The sequence below is a fragment of the Apteryx rowi genome, unplaced genomic scaffold (assembly GCF_003343035.1).
Source record: "Apteryx rowi isolate R43461 unplaced genomic scaffold, aptRow1 scaffold_30, whole genome shotgun sequence".
NCBI lineage: Eukaryota > Metazoa > Chordata > Aves > Apterygiformes > Apterygidae > Apteryx > Apteryx rowi.
In genome coordinates, this window is record NW_020449419.1 from 861,705 (window position 1) to 882,971 (window position 21,267).

The 21,267-nt window shown below is 37.1% G+C and overlaps 1 protein-coding gene across 1 annotated transcript in view; it reads right to left on the minus strand.

The window, feature by feature from the left end:
• Positions 1 to 21,267, minus strand: part of CABCOCO1 (ciliary associated calcium binding coiled-coil 1) — a 54,825-nt gene that overhangs the window by 17,398 nt on the left and 16,160 nt on the right. The window contains exon 5 of the mRNA XM_026069943.1: positions 16,743 to 16,815. Within this exon, the coding sequence (XP_025925728.1) occupies positions 16,743 to 16,815 (73 nt within the window). The remainder of the gene's footprint in view (positions 1 to 16,742; positions 16,816 to 21,267) is intronic.

Below are 21,267 nucleotides of genomic sequence, written 5' to 3' on the forward strand. Positions count from 1 at the left end.
CTGTCACTGCCAAAAATAAAGTTGTGATGGGGGAATTTAGACAGAGTCTTTTCATAAAAGACAAACATTCTCTTTTGTAAGGTGTGAATAACTAGAGCTTGAAATATTTTCTCTATAAATAAAGTTGTTGTTGTATTAAGTTAAAAAGGCATCTAGTCCCTTCAAGGAAGTACTCTTGAACTTTATTTTCCTAATAAAAACAAACATGGGCTACGGTTATTACACCAAAAATTTAGAAAAATTCCAGAGTTCCTTTCATTGAACATCATGTACTTCGTTACAAGTAAAACACAATTTCATTCATAAAATTCTATTACAAAACCTTCCAGTGGCATTTACCATTAGAATTCAGTGAAATCACCTATAAGTTATCTATTGCTGCATCTGACTAGTTCAATTGCTCAGACAGGTAAGAGTTCTTCAAAAACTGCTTYTTGCTCCCAACAAGTGTTGAGAATAAAAAGAAAATCCCACTATAAATATTAATTATGACCAAACATTTTCAACATATACATATACTAAAACTATAAAGAACTTGTGACAAAAACCTCTTCCACAGGTATGGAAGCTTCAAGTTATGCAAATAACAAGGGCTAAAGGACACCAGGAACAAACCAGATCAAACCAATGTTGCTTACTTCAATATTTTATCCACAAACTCTTTTTATTTCCCCTTGTCTAGAAGGCAGAGTTTCTCCCTCTCTAATCTCTCTCACCTTATTTTCCTTCTTACTAGTATAATGTTTTTAAGAGAGCTTAGTAATAGTATAACTGCTTATGTTACACTTTTGTTTGCTTTCATATATGCTTGTAAGCAAAACCACTTTGGAAAGGACAAGGGCTCTTTTATAATCGTTGAAACCCTTATTTCACTAAAATCCATGTAAACTGACCACAGGCATCCTGGGTCCAATCTCAACCCAGATTTCAAAACAAACATCAACAAAACAAAGGAAGAAGACAGACACAGCTGGGGAACAAAACCTTTAAAATCTCAAGTGTTCATACAACAAAAGGGAAAAATAAGACCCTTTTTACCTTATTAGACAAAGGCAACTTACTATATTTTGACAACTAGATATGAAATGGATAATAAAAATTGCTGCCATGTTACACACTCTCTTTCCTCCAAACGTGCCTAATCTTCTTAGAAGTCTCACATAAAGGGATCACATCACTGAAAGGCAACTACCTCTTTAGAAAAGCCTTAAACAACAATAACACTGCACAACTGATCAAAAGAGAGAGCACCTCATTCAATTAGATCTGCTGGGGAACCAGCGTCGGCAGGCTCTAATTGCTCCCTTGGAAGCAGGCAGGAAGACATCACGGCTAACGTTCTTATGCTGGTGATTTATACGCCTGAGGTAACGGTAAGCGGTCAGGATATCAGTTTTACATCTTCTTTCAAAGAGCCTGTTGGCAGTACCTAGTAGCATCAAACTGGGTTCACTGGTTACTACATCAACAAACCATTTTCTACAAAACCTGAGTTTTCCTTGGATCCATTTCAGCTTAGTATTAACCCAGCTCAACTCAATTAAACTTATGAAATCRAGTGAGACCAAGCAGGGTGGCTACAACCTTTTTAACCTTTCCAGGCTGAAGAATGAATATAGCCCTTAGGACTCCAAGCAGGGGAAGACAGGAGCCTGGTAAACTGGGTGCTTCCCAATTCCTCCTCCTTTTCAAACCTCTGCACTAGTCCTACCTCTTTTCCTGTGATTAGACTGGTCGTACCTTTTCCTTGTGTCGATTGACACCACAAACTCATTTCATGTATATTAGGAAGCAGCAGTCAAATGTTAACTTTGCCTTTAATGACGTGTGCTTGAACCAGTGACCTTGAAGTGAAATGCTCTGTAGATCTTTAGCATTCCCTTGATACTCCTGGTCTCTTTATTTGCCTGGTTTTATAAACAAAACCTGTGTGCAAAAGGAATGCTTACTACTACAATTACTATTATGATCATCCYGCTGTGGCAGTAGGCTGCACTGAAAAAAATATGAATTATAAAGTGCATAGGTTAGTAAAATTTAAATCAAGCAAATGTTTAATATTAAGCCATTTCATCTGTTTCCAAAGTTTGGCAAATTTATTACAAAGCAYTGAAATTGCACTTCTAGCCCTAGGCTTGAAGAGTTGGAGCCTGCCTGATTAATGCAATTAAAAGAATAGCATAACTCAAAATGTATTAAAAATTAAATATATGTGGCCTTATTGTTTACTTCCAACTGATAGAACGATTTCTAGCTAAAAATTCGCACTACTTAATACCTGACAAGTTGTTAAAGCACATCCCCTTTCTCCTGCTGTGCTTATGATTAAAAGAACAGAGGTTAAATGTGGCAATAAACAAAAAAATTGGGGAATCCTATTTTTGCTCACAGTGGTGCTTAGTTCCCCCATCTCAGTTTTACAATAGGCAGGTGCTGCTGAAGAGGTGGAAAGTCTCATAGCAGGAGGGCATCAAGCCAGAGAAAGGAAGGAAAACGATTCCTCAGAGAGAATCCTCCTCCCCTCCACAGTCACAGTGTCCTCTTTGCAAGACACTTTTCTCCCTAAGCCAAGACCCAGCTTACAGRAGGAGACAAGCTACAGGAGTTAGATGACTAGACGCATACAGCTTACGAGGCCTGATCCAGAAAAACATCCAGGGGGTACAAGGCTAGCAAGCTTATGAGGCGTGTAAATACTGTTAGAGGGTGCTTGTGAGATGCTTGCGAGTCTGTGGTCAGGGAGTGCCACGGCCAATGTACTGAGGAATCCCAGAGGTCCAAGGGGCAGATTTTAATGGGATGAAAATTTAATATTCTTCACTTGAAGACCAGTCAAAAAGCTTACTTATTCTGCAAAAGTTGCCGGCATGTCTCTGTTCTCTCCTGCAACAAATCTGCATTTTCCTACAGTCAGTCTACTGATCAGCGGCCCCTCCCAGCAGAGGAGGTGGAAAGTGAATGAAAAAATTAAAAAAAGTTGGCAAATGTACCTATATATACATATTTCATGTTAGCACAGTTATGCTTTTGAAATTATGGCAACAGCAATAGAATTCTGCTGCTGTGATCATAGATAATCAAAGCGAGGGGAAAAAAGCCAGTGCTAAAATATTTTCAAAGGTATGAAAGTCTTTACTGTTGTGTAATTTAAATTTACTTGCCATTACTTGAAATTTCCTTTCGTCTGTGTGATTAGAATTTAAATGTGCCCAAAGTATATTAACAAATATAATTTCTGTTATATTGCAGAAATACTGCAGCAACCTTTCTCTTAATTTTGAAAATTAAATAGGCTCCWTAATTTACTATTGAAAATAGAAAGCAAAATTAGTTAAAATGTTTTGAATATGAAGCCTTATTTAGGAATGATCTATAAGATGAACTAACACAGCACTTCCTACTCTGCTTAACATACACACCCATAAAGCTATAGCAGCATTTTATACAAYTGTATATATGGGATGTTTGCATTTTTGCAAGAATATTTTTGAATTGAAATCAACTAAAACTTGAGGCCCAATTTTGCTACCATTACACACCATGGTAATACAGCGTGTATTTTGGATACAATCCCAGTAGATCCCCTGAAATTTCTTGGGGTACCATGGATTGAGGATCCATGAAGTGGATCCTAAATCCTAACTGCAAACTCAACCTTTTTATCTGACAGCAGTAACAGTAAGTGAAGCATAGACATTATAGCCTTCTCATGGGCCATCCCATGAATTTGTCCAAAAGTCTCCATCTTAAAAACTTCTTTAATTTTCAAATTCAGAATGTCATTGTTAAGTAGAGGTTAATATTCCTCGAACATAAAGTTCAACAGAGTTGCATGCTGACACCATCTTATTATCACACAGAAGTCTCTAGGTAGCCCAAGAAACAAAATGGGTCTTAACAGGGAGCTGACAGAGCCAATGTGATCCACAGGTAAAAAGGTAGCTGAAATACCCTCATTGCACCAGTACTGTTTGTTCTAGCACTGTGYAAGTTTAGTGTGCTGTTAATGAGAACCTTTATTTATTCCGCCGCCATATGGATCTTACTGGACTTGACACACAGAAACCTCTAAGTAACACAAACCCATAAAAATAGCCTTTTATACAATTGAATTTCAGCAGGTTGGGGGGTTGTCTGTTAACATTCATGCTACCTTTTCTTYACTCTTCACCCATTCTTCCCCAATTAGATTAAGTAGAAAGAAGAAAGGGAAAATTATGAAAAAAAATCTAAATCTATTTTTCTGTACAGGTTGGAGTTACGTACACCTATCTGATTAAGCAATTACTTTTGCTTTCAAATTYGGTAGTACATTAACAGATAAGTGCTAAGGGAGAAAGCAGGTTGCCTTTGTAATTGGTATTTATTCACTACAAAGTGGAATGAGACCTTTTCATGTTACAGTCTGCAAAGTGGTAACTGTAYTCAAAATGGCAAACAAGCAGTGAAAATTTATAGTGTCTAATTCCCAATTCCCAGAGCAACCCACACTCTCCCATTTACTATACCACATCTTGTTGGCTGTTGTCTAATGTACAGTCCTTAAACTTTCCTATTTCCTAAATAAGCTCCCTCACCGCAGAGTATTCTCATCCATGCTGTTTCCTGCTTATTAGTTTGTGTAATGTTCCCTCTACTATGAAAGAAAAAAATAATCTACAAGTTCTCATTTTATCTTGCACTTGTCAAATATTAAGATTCTCCTAGTCCGTCAGACTTCTAAGCTTGTCTAATATCTGTCATTTGTATCTGAAATTAATAAAGTCTATCTGTGCTGTATGTTTTTTTCAGTTGCTCTGGTTTTGATTATACACAATAATTTGTAATTTAAATTCACAGAAAATGTGCCAAAATAGCAATGTGTTTTCGTTGTCAGTTTTAAAGGCTTGGCCTTTACGACTCTGATAGCAAAGCCCTGTATTTTCCACGCGTTACATTATTCCAGGAATGCTTGGACTGACCAGTTGCTTCTAATAATTTGACTATGTACCCTTTTTCTTTTATTATTTACCCATTTAATTGAGGAGGTTGATCAGAACAAAGAGTCTATTAAATGCACTGCAATAAAAATGGTGTGAATTAACAACGGTAGGAACTGGAGTCAAACCAACAGTAGTTCGGAAACGGGGAGATAAGCCTGAAATCTTGTCTTGAACTTCTCCTGTTGAGCTTGGTTGTGCCAAGGTTCCAAAGAAAAGGAGATTATTTCTACATTTCAAGAGTAATTCAGAGAGTTACATTTGCAAGTGCAGCAGAAAGAGACAAAACATAAAATCTTTATCATGGGCAAAATGAGTAGTATTTGGCCCCCTGCTTTCATTTGGACAATTTCTTGACCTCTCAAACAAAATTTGATTATTAGACAGAAATGAATGGATCTTGAAGGTAAGATTCAACACCGAGTTACATACCAACATGTGTGCACCTACCAATAAACTCAGGGGTCATTCTCAAAATAAATAGAAATGTAATGATATTTTTAGAACTCCCACAGGAGGGCACTACAATGCACCACTGGTAGGCCCTTTTTTTGAAAAAGAAAAAGAAAAAAAGAAAAAGAAAAAGAAAAAGAAAAAGAAAAAGAAAAAGAAAAAGAAAAAGAAAAAGAAAAAGAAAAAGAAAAAGAAAAAGAAAAAGAAAAAGAAGTCAGCAACCTAGCCTCTAGCTATCAGTTTTAACGATAATGCTAAAAATTAAAAACAGTCTCCAGTAACAAGACTAACCAAGGGTAAAACCTTTAAATACTTTATTTGAAGGATAATCTTTACAGGTAATYTAACATTTCTCCAAATGTAAATCTTCAACTATATCCTAACTCCTGGAGAACACAAAAAGCTGACAAAATACCTCCCTTAGAACAAAGGAAAAACATTAAGGCACCTAAATGCATAACAGATAGAGAGGAAAATGATAAATGGGTGCCATGAATACAAAATGAATGCTAAGAAAAACTCTGTAAGAACGTTAGGGAGATATTCAAAATGTAATGAACACTAAGGGACACCCCTCTCTCTCCTTCCTCTTTTTTATTAAGCAAGACTAATATACATGGGGCCTACACACATTGCCAATGGTTGCAGTGAACCTTTATTCACAACACACATCATTCACGGAATCGAACAATACAGACCTGAATTCCAGCCCCTTAGTGTCTGAAACTTGCCCACAGCCTTGATTGATCCAAAATTCAAGATTTCTCCAGAACAGGATATTTTCACAACTCGGGGACCGTATTTGGACTGCCTTGCTATTAATGAAGCATACGACATTTATCTTTATCACTTCGAATCCATGCCATTTCCTTAGACTGCATTCACAAGCCAAATTTGATAYGCACAATCAAAATAAACTACTGAGCGATCACCCAGAAGGTATTGTTCCTTGAGGAGTGTTACTTGAATAGAACACAGAGACAATAAAACTCCTACCAAACACAGGAATTCTGACATCAAGGAAACAGAGTAATACATGTATCAGCATGTGTAAAAGATGTAAGATGTTCTGTGCTGCAAAAACAGTAACAATGGTTCTACCTGAAAGTCCCACAACATTGTAAAATCATACTGTAGAAAATAATCAAAAGATCAGAAGGATCACTCCAAACAAAAGTAGACAGCAAGCTGTTAATGCATTTCAGCTGTAAACATCCATCTTTGTTTGGGTCTTACCCTGGGCACAGCATTACCTGCAGAACCTGCACAGGCTCTGGTATAGGCTTTGCAATCTGAGACAAAGACAAATTTTGAGGGTGAAATCAGTTTGCAAAAAAAGCAAATAATATTCATACGGATACTCACCACCTCACCATCTCTTAAGGCCAGCCAAAGATTCTGCCCATTCTTACGTGTAAGGGAAAGCAAACACTAGATATAAAAAATAAAGTACTCCTYGCTAGTTTTAAGTTAGTCAAGAAGAGACTCAGGATTACTTGACTACCAAATTTTCAACAGTACAATGGGAAGTCAAACCATAAATAGTTCAGATAATAGCAATAATAAGCAATGCAGTGAATCAGGGAGAGAGTCACAACGCATGAGGCTAGTTACGGCTGAAGAAAGTCACAAAACTGAACTTGTTTCCCAAAACAGAGGAACAGAAGATAGCGAAACTAAGCAGGCTGGAGSTGGTGGGAGCTGGCCATCAGCCTACACAGAAGAAGGGGAAAGCGATGGAAGCTCCCCCTCTGCTCCGTTGCTAACAACCTGTAAATGACTCCTGCTTCTGTTTTAAACGGACAGAGAAATAGTACAGGACCTTGGTCGTGGCCCCTTTCTCTTCTATCAGCACGGCCGCACAGGGGCTACTTGAGCTCCGACTGCGATGTCTCCGCACTCGTTAGGTAGAGGGAGAGGAGGACATGTGGAGGGCACCAAGCTCAAGCACGTGGCTCTCCCTCTGACACTATTTGGCACCTTCCCCCCRTATTTTTGGAGCAGATAACAGTGCTAGGTGTATTTAGACTCTCAGCAAAGAATCAAGCATTACACTTTGGATAAAGTCCATTCCTTTGCCAAATGTCTTCCCCACGTAAATCTTAACTAAAACTTATTTTGAATGATTACGCTGAACCTAAATGGTGCACAAGTCTTCCAAAAGTCTAATAAAGTTACAAACAACAAACAATAGAAATGTTGAAGAAAATAGTTGTTTTGTTAATTTTCTATTTACACAGCTGGGATCTTAAGAAGTCTAGCCATCTGTAAATTTAGTAAACAAGGCTAATGAATATGAAGAATTGCCATTTTCTAAATGAAAAAAAAAAAAAATCAATAAAACTAGAAGGCGGCTCTCCCCTATGTGTCTTTCTTGGTTTCATTCCACAAACACGTGCACACCTCCCCCGTAACCCTGCAGTACCAAGTAACTGGAGAGGATTCTTCACAGACAGATATAATTTATAACAAAGACAGGAAAAGGCAACCCTAACTCAGAGCTTGCTGCCCTTCCTATAAAGTTCACCTCCTTAGCAAGGAAAAGCAGAGAATAATTTGTTTGGTTTCTGTACTCAACTCCTTTTTCTTTTATTTTAAAAAGTTTCCATTGTCCTTTTATGTTTTGATTATTGAGTAAGTTTAAAGACTTGCCAAATAGCCCTAGATTGTTAACAGACCACCGCTATTTAACTTTGAATACTAGGAAAAAAGAAAAAAAAAGGCACAGTTCACATTAATATTCTATGCCCTCATTTTATTTATTATCTTTTCTTTGAAATTTAAACMATTTTCCTAGCTAACGTTTATTAAATGTAAGCCTAAGCAGCAATAGAAGTTACTTCACAAACCAATCATACATCCTATAAAACTCATCTTTCTAATTAGTAACATTGCATTTTGCTGAGCTTAGCATATATATAGGGAATCAAAATAACATTTTATGAATTAAATATGCAAACACATCAGATTCAATGTTCAGTAAAAATACTTTATGTTGTATCTTATGACAAGTCATAAACTTTGAGGTGAAATTAGAAAACAAACTTTCTGGTGCATTTTAAAAAGGGACTTTAAAGGAATACAAAACTTGTCTATTATTTAAATTTTGAATACGTTTGCCCTCTTTTCATAACAGCAACCAACAGGATAAAAATGCTATTAAAATACATATTGATTATAAATCATTACAGTAAAAAAATGCCATGCTATTATTTATATGATTAAGGTCAAAAATTTATCATAACACAAGTTCACAAGATGTATGAATTTGATACATAAGTATTCACCCATGGGGACACATTTCCCATGAAATACCACATCACTTGGCCATTCCACAGATTCTTTTATGAACACAGTTTAAACTGCAATAAGATGGGGAGCAGCAGATAGTATACAAAAATAGTTGTTCACTGTAGTAAAAGTTGTCCACTGTTCTCTGCCTGCCCAGTTCTAACTGCCAGTTAATAAAAATCATGATGGAAATTTCTGAGATAGGGCAATTGCTCTTGCAAACCAAACARTCACCAGTAAGTCATTTCATACTGGACCAGCAAATACCCAAAAGGTACCTGCTGGCAACCAATAAATAACCAATGCTAAATTTGAACCAAAATGTATGTGAAACACGGTATCATCTTGAATAACTCCTTGATCCATGRTATGTTACATGGAATATTTTAACATAAAAAAATAGTATTGTCCTGCAGTGAACATATTGGAATGGGATAATTCAAATAAAATGCATCCTTTTTTGGCAGATTCCTCATAAGCGTTATTCTTTGAACTGACCGAAAAATTAGGATGGAATTTGCAAATGAACTTCTACCAACATTCCAGCAACATCCTACCCAGTTCCTCACCAGCTTACTTAGATGGCTCTTTTGACAGCTTGCCACCTTGCCCAGCCTGGCAACATGTTTTTTAGGTTGCTGGTTCCCCAACAACATGCCTTATGGACTGATGAGAGCAGATCACAAACCCCAGAAGCACATGGACCTCGCTCCAGAGGAGCCAACTACCCCATAGAGCCCAGGCTGGAGCTTCTGGGGCCTGGATCCTGAGGTGGCCTTCGAGAGGACTGCTTCGGAGCAAGGGAGTTTAAACTGAGCAATGCAAGAACAGCAATTCTGTTAAGAGTGCTTATATTTTATTTTAAACTATAATGAAACCAAACTGCAAAATCTCTGAATCTCTTTCTGAAACAGAATTACTGATCTTTGCTCAGCTCCAATTATTTTGTTATACACTGGTCAAGTAAAACAAGAAGAACTCCCAAAGGGCATCAACACCCTAAGCTATTCAGGAATACCAGAAAAGTAAACCAAAATTCATATCCTATTAGTCTGCCCTCAGGTACTTTGCTTAACCACTGTAATATGTTCCCAAATCAATAYATTTCTCCCAATCTCATTGTCTTCCATTAAAAGTTACACACATCTACACTTAACAAATACTGATTTATGAATATTTTTATACATATGCTATAGCCTTCTGATACAGCACTTAGTCATCTGGCTCTTACAACATTCTGATGAAGAACAGAAACATGCTGGCATTAATATACTGCCTATCCTTCCAGTCAAAGCCTACAATTCCTAGTTGCTGTTATCAGTACTATATATATTTATATATACATCACATACAGAAACTGAGCCACTTTCTAAATAATAATTTTAAAAAAACAGAGATCACATCTGTGTATACATTAATTCCTGAATAGATCCAGAAACGTTTTATCACCAACAATTTTAGTTTCTTTTTTTCCTCTCTCTCATATTTAACATCATACATTCATAAATGCAATGTTTTGTAACTGCATAACTGAAACAAAAAGTTATAATGAGCTTCAGAAATTATTTTTCTTCTAGTGTCTTTAGCTTTTCATCCTCCAGGGCACAGAGCAGTCTGACGCCAGTCACTTCTCAGTTTAACTCTGTGTATATGAATAAGTCCACTGAAATAAAATTACCTAAGTGCTTAAAATGAGGCTCTTGTTTAAACGCTGGCTGGGTCAGAACCATAGTGCTCAGCATTCTGGAGGTATAGCCTATGTCAGCTATTCTCCATTTTTTCTGGCTGAATCTTTGTTTTCATGACTTCATGCATACTACTGAATTAAAAAGCAGGTTTGTTTCATATTGAATGCTTCTTAAGTAAGTAATTTAAAAAAAGAAATGTCAATCATTCTCTAATGCAAGGTCTGCAGAAGTACTCAGCACTGGCTTTAAAGTTCCACCCACTCCCTGGAACTCGTGTTGGCTTCCAGGGCAGCACAGTCTGGCCACCAAAACGCACAAATGTTAAAATAGCTGTAGAAGCCCATCAGCATGAGACCTACCTGAAAACATAATTGTTAAAGTCCAGTATAACTTCACTACTGGTAACTGCATATACCAGAGACATTCTTTGAAAAACAAGGGAGGTTTCTCATGAGCAAGATATGCTTAAGAGTAGTATTATTTTAAAATATTTCAAGTAATGATGCATACAATCCCAACAGACTSTTCTTTTTCATTCAGTGTAATCACAAGTCCTTCAAGATCTCTGGTTACAGTCACAGCATCAAAATTCAAGATCAAAAGACTGAATATCAGTTATTTTTGTCACTGAAAACTGCTGGCTCTCCAACTGCTTACTTCAGTAATCCAGTCTTAGGTACTACACAMTTCTGTAACAGACTTCAAGAATTTTCCCTCAGACATCAAAGAACCAAGTACTAGTTTGCTAGTTTTAAACATTCATAATTGTAAAATAACGAACCTACTGCTGAAGCTGTAGTTTTGATCTCCATAGAAGGCAAGACTTGAGAACATTTTCTGAAGGGAAAAATAAATAAGGATATGGAAATAAAGGGAAAATGGGATATCAGGCAACATTGGTTTATGAAAGCTACAGCATGCCAGACTAATTTTGTAGTTTATTTAATATGGGAACCAATTTTCTAGACAATGTGAGAGATGTGATCAATCCATGAGAGGAATGGTGTATCATACAGATGGGACTGAATGATCTTGAACAATATTCAATCTTATATATTCAATAATATAAATTCTGAAGTGACATTGTTGGGACAAAATTTAAAAAAAACCTGCTGTGTACTGGAACTGTATCAGTTGGAAAAGACAGTAATCAAGAGGAATCAGAATAGCAGGCCTACTAGGAGACAGCCACATGATACAGCTATGAAATGTGTGACTGCTTCTAGGATGTGTCATGTCAAATATCCCCAGTAGAGAAAAAGAAAGCACTATTGCCATTGTGCAAGGCCTTGCTCTCACATCAGCAACAATATTAGGTGCAGTTTGGTCATTTATGAGCAAACAAAATGAATTTTAAGTGAAACAAAAATAGAAAAGGCCAATAGGATGAGTAGAAGATGGTATGTACATAAGAATGTATATAACAAAAGCCTATCTTAAAAGTGGAGATTGAAGAAGATTGGCTTTTTTAGTTTAGCTAAATGAAGGCTGACGGTAAGATTGCTGTCTCTTTATACACTGGAAAAGTAAACACTCGGGATGGAAAAAAGAACTAAAGGTCAATACTGGCACAAAYTGGCACAAGAACAAGTGCACATAAGCTTGTCATGAACACATTTAGGCTGGAAATTAGAAGTTTTCTAACCATTACAGAAATCAGGCTCCAGGGCAGCTTTCTAACTGAAATTGCAGAGACAAAAAAGCTAACTGTTTTTAAGCTGGAGTTTGACAAAGAGGATTATGAGATACGTTTGCCTATGAGAAGAAGGGACAATTGAAGAGGTCCCTTCTAGTCTTGTGCTCTTATTTCCTTCAAATTAGTCTCAATGTCTTTGCCATGGTGATATTTACAAAACAAAGCCACACAAAATCAGCTCAGTGGTTTTTAAGCATTACAAATATTTGAAACCACCAGGCTTTGAAAAGCATGCACTCCATTAGCTGGGGAATGAGTCTCTAGCGTGAACCAAYATGCTTACAGAAGTGTTCTGGTTTCATACATCTTCAAAATGTAGTTCTCAAGAAATCATTGACTAAATTGCTTTAAAAATGATTTTGATTAACCAATCAAACCGTGCAACACCTAATGAGGATCATATATCAAAGTAAAGTCCCAGACTTCAGGTCTTTTGCCATCGGAAAAAAGGTTTAACAGTCTTCAAATAGTATATTCTTCCCATCCACCCCCTTAAATTCAAACACAGAAGGGATTTTGTTCAAACTTTCAAAAAACAAAAAAACAAAAAAACAACCCCACATTTGGATAAAGACCAGACATAGTCCAAAAGCTTAATGTTTCAGAAAGTAAGGAGCACATGGAAACAAGGCATTAATGGAAACTGTTTTGGAACTCTAAGTACAGGGAATGATATCTAGTAACTGCTATAATATTGAATGTGCACTGCCATTAAACTTAATCTTAGATATTTTTATTGCAACCTGACCCACTATGACATCTCTAAAGAAAATTACATTGTACACTACTACTACAAGAAGTCAAACTTAGCTAGTCATCTGGACCATAAAATAGCAGATTACTCCATCACGCTGGCTAAAGCAACTAGGAATAAAACTAGATTTACCAAGCACATTATTTTTATTAGGAAATGTTTCAAAGCAGACATAATCCCAGAAGACTTTAGCCTGATTCCATCCAAAAATACACAACAGAGAGCATCAAAAACATGAACTGCAGTATAAGGCACAATTTGTAAATATGACAAAAAAATTTACAAGATGTGCTGTAATATATCATCCTATCAAAGCAAAGTAAATTAACTGAACACAGAAATAGAAAATAATAAAAACTTCTACACAACTCATGTATTAACAGTTTAAACCTTTTTATAAGATCTGACATGTGTTAATGAGAATTGCTCCGTTGAATCCCCGCACATCAAGATTTAGCCTGTACTCCATTTGCTTTCTTTGAATTTGCAGGGTAATATAGGTGTACTAAATCATAGCTCCCTCTAAAATCTCCAGAAGTGACAAAAGGAAAAAACAGTATCTTTAACAACAATGTTCTTGAAGAACTCTGGTATGTTAGAGGTACATACATTTTATTTTGGGTCATGGCCACAATACAGCTGAAGTGCTGTTTCTTCTGTAATGGTTCTGAATGTGGGGAACTGCTCATAATGCTCATAACAGAAAAAAAGCAAAGGATTTACTCAGCAATCTTAACACTTCTCTGTAATTCCTTGTACCATCAGGTTTTCTAACAGGTATTCGTGCATACATAATACATAGGTCTTTGTAGATCTGGAGCGAAGAAGTAAGGGATTTGATAGCTGAAAAGGCAAGTTTGAAATTTTAAAGACTGCCAAACTAGGTTAGATGTATGAGGTGTTTTATCATCTAACCAAGCATTCATGTCTTTCAGTTTTAACCTTTTTTCCTAGGCAATATGATCACCTCAGGCGCTTTGATTTAAAGGCTTTAGCTGAAGCTAAAATATATTTATATTAGCCAGTCATTTGTTGCTTTTTTTTCCCTTTTAATACTTAAATACTATCTGTATTTTACAAAGTTGGTTCTATTATGCTAGCTGTATAAGACTAAGAATATTAATCAGACTGTGATGGTTCACTAATTATGTGCCATATTTAAGTAACTTAAATTTTGTTAGCTGGCATGACCACAGATATTGTATGCATAATCTAACTCAGTTCTGAGTCATTTCCCTTTTCTTGTCTGATTTTATTCTACACAGGAAACAACAGGGTCATTTGGAAATAACTGCAGTGAAAGATCAAAAAGGAAATCTGATTGAGAACACTGTATAAATGTCTGCACTAGAGAAAAAATAAAATTCAATAGGTTTATAACCCATTGCACTAAGTTTTCTCTGGAAAACACATACCATGGCTTCTCCAAAAGGATATCCATTACTACACTAAGTACTACTTTTATTTGTTGTAGCTGCATATCTTTTAAAGAAACAGGTCTTGTCATTAGACTGTTGGACTTTTCTTTGGTAAGTAATACTTTCACCACACATGGAGCACAAATTTACTCAGTGAGCTAAAGCAAGTCATTTCAGTTGAAGCAAGTCATGTTATTGATTTGCTTCAAAGTCTTCATTTGCAAAAGAAGATAACACTGTCATTAAGCTCTTAGAACGTCATGGTTCTTGTTATTCAGGCAAATCTGGCCGTTACACTTTAGCCATTCCCAAAGAACAGGCTCTTATCATCGGAACTAAAAAGAAAATTTTTAAGGTGCRAACAGTACTGAACTTAGCTGTGGGCTGAGGTGTATCCACAGCAGCCGTTCTGTTACAGTAGAGATCTATACATCAAGATAGCAGTCAGTCTTACCCCACAGCTTTATCTACTATTTTTAGCAATCAGACTTCCCAGATCCTGTCCAGCCCCCTTCACTTCCCTGAGCGCGCGCGCTGCCGACCACGTGACTCCAGGAGTGCTCCTGTCGAAGCCATACACATCAAACCGCCTCTGCCCCTCTCCCGTGTTAGGGTTTGAGCTGTTCGCCTACAGGACAGCAGAGATACAAGGAAACGCTCTCCTTTATGACAAAGGATTTCTAATTATAACAAAGCTGTAGCCAGAGAACTTGAATTTTGTACCCAGTTCACCTCTCATCACATTTTAACAAATAAAGTAAATACACACAATACCATAAATTTGGAAGCATAGCTTCAAAGCTATACATATTGTAACTACAACTTATTGAAGAACAATATATCACCCTATCAAAATAAAATCTGCACAAAAGATAAGCATTGATCTTATTGGGTACTGCAGTATAGCTGCACAAATTAAGGAGTCTCTACCTTGGGACTTTAGAATACAAACTAGACTTATTAAACTGAACTGGCACATAGGTAGTAATTGGCTTTAAGAGAGTTATGGTTAAAAACTGTTGTGAAGGTTTTAGTGATTGTTATAATTTGTAAATTGCCCTTGATCCCTGGATGGATCTTCACCAAACTAATTCACACACCTGCATTTCCCTCGCCGCCCAGTTGGAGATGGCACACTTAAGGGGACAGGCAGTGAAGAGCAGACATTTTTTCACGTTGGGGAAACTGCAGAATTGTATACTGATTGATTCCAAGAATTGATTCTTAGCCACCCAAAAGTGGGTTTTAAGAAAACACAAAGACATTTCTTTCAAGCTGATTTATAACTGGTAAAATACATTACCCAAATTTACACAAGAAATTACTTAACTGAAGTCGCATTAAAAATAATTTTACCAATTAGGAAGTGCTAACCAGCCACTGACCTGATTAGTTAATACAGAAAAACCAAACCAATATACTAAGGTTGAAGCCCTGCTCTACTGTTGTAATGACAGCTTTGTTATGCTGATTCAGCATAGCTGGAATTCTACCCCATTTTACAAATGATAAGAATAATTTCCAAAATATTTGCATCCACTTCAAGAAAAATATTTCTAGTGTTTAATTCAGCTATTTAGAAGCAACATAGGAAGAAACTCTACCATACCCTTTATAGACATAAACTCCCAGTTTCAAGGGTAGAGAACATATTCAAATGTATTAACTCTATTTTCCCTGTATATTGATAAACTAAAATGTAAGTGCCATCAAAAAAATTCTACCACTCTGCCCCTCAGAGTAACCAGTTGTTTCCTTATATAAATCATAAAAGTAAATCCTTTTTGATGTATTGTAAAATATATCCTCAATAAGCATAGTCTGGCTAAAGGAAGGTTTATTTGATGAACTGAATCTGCCCATTTGATTAAAGAACACATCTTGAGACAATGCATCTTCTTATCTATTTTTTCCACATACAAGTTAGAATACACAGCAAAGTTTACAATCAAGCCAATTCACTGTTATTAACTGAGTGCCTTCAAAATGCTGAATTTCTATTTAGCTTGTTTCCAAACAATCAGAATTTATATAATTAGCTGTTGGTGGCTACAACAGAAACAAAAGCTGTACATACACATACATACATAMATATTAGGACTGTGGTCAGTCTAGGCTTGGTACAGAACCTTATCAGATTTTKATTGCTGACTTTGAAGTATCATCAGACTCATAYATTGCTAATTCAAATTACATGCACCACCTTAAAAATACAGAGGTACTCTTGATTTAGCACAACTAGCATCTTAGCCAAGGAATGCATTTACACTTCTTTGAAATCCAAAATTTGTTTTGAATATGAGGATCAAAATATCTAACTTGTATTCTTAAATCTGCTATTTTATGCTGTTAGTAATGGAGTAATGTTGACATGAAGTTGCTTTGAGCAATATAAAACATATGCCACAGTGCATTCATTAAATAACTCTGCAATAATGAGTCCCATCTACCTAAATGACTTACCTTATCACTTATTACAAGTTCTTCTCTAGGACTATGGAAAAGATATTCATACAGTTTATAGCGTTGAAATAAGCTGGAAAACAAGAGAAAAATGTACTAGTACAGCAGTAAATCTTTAGAAAGGTAACACTATTAAAAAATCTGTTACACTAAGAGTTACTCTCCAGCAGGGTGATATTCCAAATGTTAAGAAGAAATGCTTGCTTAACTTCAGCTACAATTTGCAGAACATTTAGTTTACAGGACCTACTGTTAGATAGTTATAGAAAATACCATATTACACTTAAGAATACATGCACTCATTATTGAGATCGAGTTCTGAGAAGACTAAAAGTTCTATTCTGAAAAAAGTGATTCCTGAAGCACTTATCACCAGGATACTTATGGCTTTAATACTGGCAACACTCAACAAGAAGGAAACAAAAGCCAACTCAGCTTCCAGATTCTGGGATGGGCTGCTAGACTACTAAGCAAGTTTGATCTTGGAACATGAAAACAAAGAATGGAAGCATTTATTCTCTCAAAATCATGTTTCAGAACCAGCACATTATTTTTTTTTAAAGACAAACTTGCCTGGTGCTTATTTTAAAATTATGCACAACACAAGGAAAAGAGGAGACTAGTGGGCAGAGGAAAAGAGCTGCTTTTCTTGAAAAAGGTGGGGGGAATGAAAAAAAAAAACCCTTGTTGAAATTAGGGTTTTTTTCAGCTACTGTAGAGTACAGTAGATTGACAGAAGTTCAGATTGACAGACCRCTTAAAATGAGATTAACACACTTGAGTTTTGTGTATTACAAAAAAAAAAAAAAGCTTAAACTTTCTCAACAACCTAAAATAATTATCTTCTTAAAATACATATGGCTTTCTCTTTCACATGTTTTAAATAATTTTCCTTGTTCTCTTTCCTAATGATCAATGATACACTATATTTTTTAATCAAAGGTTTGGTTTGTCACAGTCCATYTGTTACAATTACTTTTTCTCTTAAAATTAAGATACAGAACCTCTGGCTTCACTCATGTCATTTTGACATACGATTAGAAACACAGCTCCGTGATTTCACAGCAAGTTGAGGAACGATTCACAGAGTTTATCACACTCACATACCTGTGAGAGCTACGGCAATAACTGGAGGGAACGTCTGTAACTGACTCCTGCCCTCTCTGGCTAAGGACACAGAGCACAGCTGCTTTTTTTTAAAGCGCCAGCACCCAGGATGCTGATGCCTCTCTGCTCAGCCCCGGGAAGGCCACGCCTGGAACACTGCRTCCAGTTTTGGGCCCTGAGTACAAGCGAGACAATGACGACACGGAGGGAGTACAGCACAGGGCCAACACGATGGTTGGAGCGCGACTGTAYGACACCGGAGGAAACACTGACGGACCTGGGTTTGTCTAGCCAGGAGATGAGAAGGCAAAGGGGGATCCAGTTGCAGTTATCCACTACCTAAGGAGGTACAGAGAAGGGGGAGCCAGAGGTATATGGGAAAGGCCAAGAGACAACAGCGCAAGTTGCAACAYGGAAAATTTCAGTAGAACGTAAGGAAATAATTCTTTGCCACGATAGCGATTAGGCACTGGGACAGGCTGCCCAGCAGGGCTGCAGCGTCTGTCCTCAGCAATACTCAAAGCTTGACTGGACAAAGCCATAAGCAACCTGACCTAACTTTGAAGTTAGCCCTGCTTGGGGTAGGAGGCTGGACTAGACGGCCTCCAGAAGTCCCTTCCAACCTAAATTTTTCTATGGGTCTATGAATGTAACCACTACACACCATGTATACAACTATCTAGCTAATGCTAAGGCTACTGCTACTTGCTGCTGGATATCAAGCGATATAGTTGCACATCTAAGCCTTCCACTATTGATTTCTGGGCCAGGAGATTAAGAAATGAACAACAACCATCCCAAAGTCCCCTGTCAAAAGCTGGTGCCCTGGTTCCGCATCTTTCAGTCTGTAAGGCAACTGCCAATACAGAGAGAGCACATATGTGCTGCCGATAAAYGGTTCTTCTTGTCCCTCATCAGAGGATGTATGCCAGCATTTTAAAACTATGTTTTTATTTGATTTCTTTTAGGGAAGCTCCTCCTTGTTTCATCAAGCATCTCTTGAATAAAGAGTGCCAGGAATAATCCTGGCTACTGCAGAAGTATATGTGAATTTCAGCTTTTATTTGGAGCATCAAGCATCATGCTTTCCTCGGAGACAAGCAAAGCTCACATACGATGCTTGGGGGTTCTGCTTGGGGGTTCTGTTTGGAGTTTTTTTGTTTTTCCTTTTAGAAGATCAGAGTAAAGTCAACTGCATGATAGGCACAGTACATGTTAGAAAAAAATATGTGCCTTTGAGTAAGATGGTTCTCTTTTACAATAAATTAACCATAATGCAAACAGCTTGAAAAATTATGACAGAAACACTCCTGGCCAAAAATATTTAAACAGTAGAAGGGGTGAAGGAAGAGCAAGCAGAACATCTCAAGGCCAACTGTAACTGTTTTGCAAACATTTGTTAACTATGAAATAATTAAACATGCTTTTTAGGTGAGGATCTTCAGAAATGTATTGTAGAAACTGCATTCAAAGCTGCATCCATACTGTAAGCGTGTTTACGATACCAGTGCCTCGTCCCAGGACCCCGCGCGACCTGCTCTGACATGCAGCCCTCCCTGTGCCGCTGCCGAAAGCCCGGCCCCCGCAGGGCTCGCCTGGCTGGCCGCCCCCAGYGCCCCGGCCTCGCGCCCAGGCATGGCCCGTGGAGGCACTCCACCAGCTCACTGCATCTGCCGCAGCGGTGGCAAGAGGTGGCGCGCTCCAATGCCCCCCCCGTTTTCTACAAGGTGTCACAGGCCACTGCCATGGCACCAGAGGGATTTCAAGAAATACTGCAGGCCACAGAAGTTCCTCTAATTTAAGCAGTGCTAAAGGGCCAGCTAAGGCACAGCAGCGGTTCTTCCAGCTCACCGTTAGGAGGATACGAAGGTGGCACCACCTGCCTCTCTTACATGACACTAACACTTTCTCCAAGACGTTTAGTCAAATGCATCCGTAAAACTTTCAAATACATTTTTGCCTGAATGGGCACAGACATTTTTGCACATATGTACAGATGCATTTCCTAATTTTGAGAGAAGTATTATGGCARCCTCATTGAACATTTGGCTCTTTAAGTGCCATATAAAAGTTTTACTCTACAGTTACATTTAATTCAGTCGTTCAATTATCATTTGTTAAAAAACAAATTTTATTACCAACTTGCCTAAGAAATTTGGCAACCACAAACAACAAGTTCCCTTTCCCCAAACCCAGTCATATAGGCAATTAATTTAAGTTACAATATTTGCCATTTCATTTGCTGTACGTTTTTATAACGGTACTTCACCAAAGAATTCCTTCCATGTTTCAGTGGAGAGATAGGAACTATGTTTACACAGACTTCAGGATTTATCTGGAAATGACTCAGACCAATTTATGAAAACACGTGTCCCCACACATACATGCCTATTTTCTGGTAATACTGTAACAGGGATTATTTGAAAAGACAAAAAATATTTTATTATCACAGACATACAAGAAATGATATATATGTTTCAAACTGTATTAGTAGAACTTAACATTTTGAACTTCTTTCTTTCATTTATTCCAGTGCCTTGGAAAGGAGTCAGATTGACAGCACCAGAAAATCTGTTCTTCCCCTTAGAGCCTCAAAATATATTCTTTATGGACTATGTTAGATGTACAGATAATTTTATAATATTCCCACAAATACAAATCATTACTTTTGACAGTTCTGAACACATTTTTTTAACAGAACTCTGTTTAACCTGGCACCCTTAATCCTATATTARGGAAAGGATTCCTCCATTTAATGCTCCTTAAATCAAATCACATAAATTACACAACCTCAGTATTTAGCTTGGAACAAAAGCATAGCTTTCTTTCCTCTATCAGGTGTTATACAATGTGCTTTTTTGTTTCCTTGTTTGTTTTCATATGTTGGAAACATTTAAGAGATTCTGTACCAAGATTTTTAACAATTACACAAAAAGAATTTTACTTATGCAAGTAAGATTTTTAAGCATAGGGCATCTTATGATGTCATATGAGAATCTGAAGGTGATTAACATTGACATATTTCCTTAGCTCCACTGCTTCCTGAGAGAAAATGTCAAGGGATATGTTGATGTGTGTTTGCCCAAGGAGACAAGATAAAAAGATGATAACTGTCACCTTTCACCAAACCTGAAGGTATCATTACAGTTGCTGCACAGTTGGTGCCAACATGGTTAAGCGTTTGTCCCCATTTCCATTATAAATCCCATGGGTTTATCACTCACCTGTAAAAATGTGATCTGAACTAAAGCATGTCATACTACCTTGAGTAGGAAAAAGAAAAAAAGCTATAGGTCTATCATTTAAAATAAAAGAAGTGAAGAACAAGAAAAAATGTTGAAGTAATGCATTGATTTGTATTGTAATAAAATTCGCTCACCTATTTCTGAGTTCATAAAGTTCAAAACAGACCCAAGTA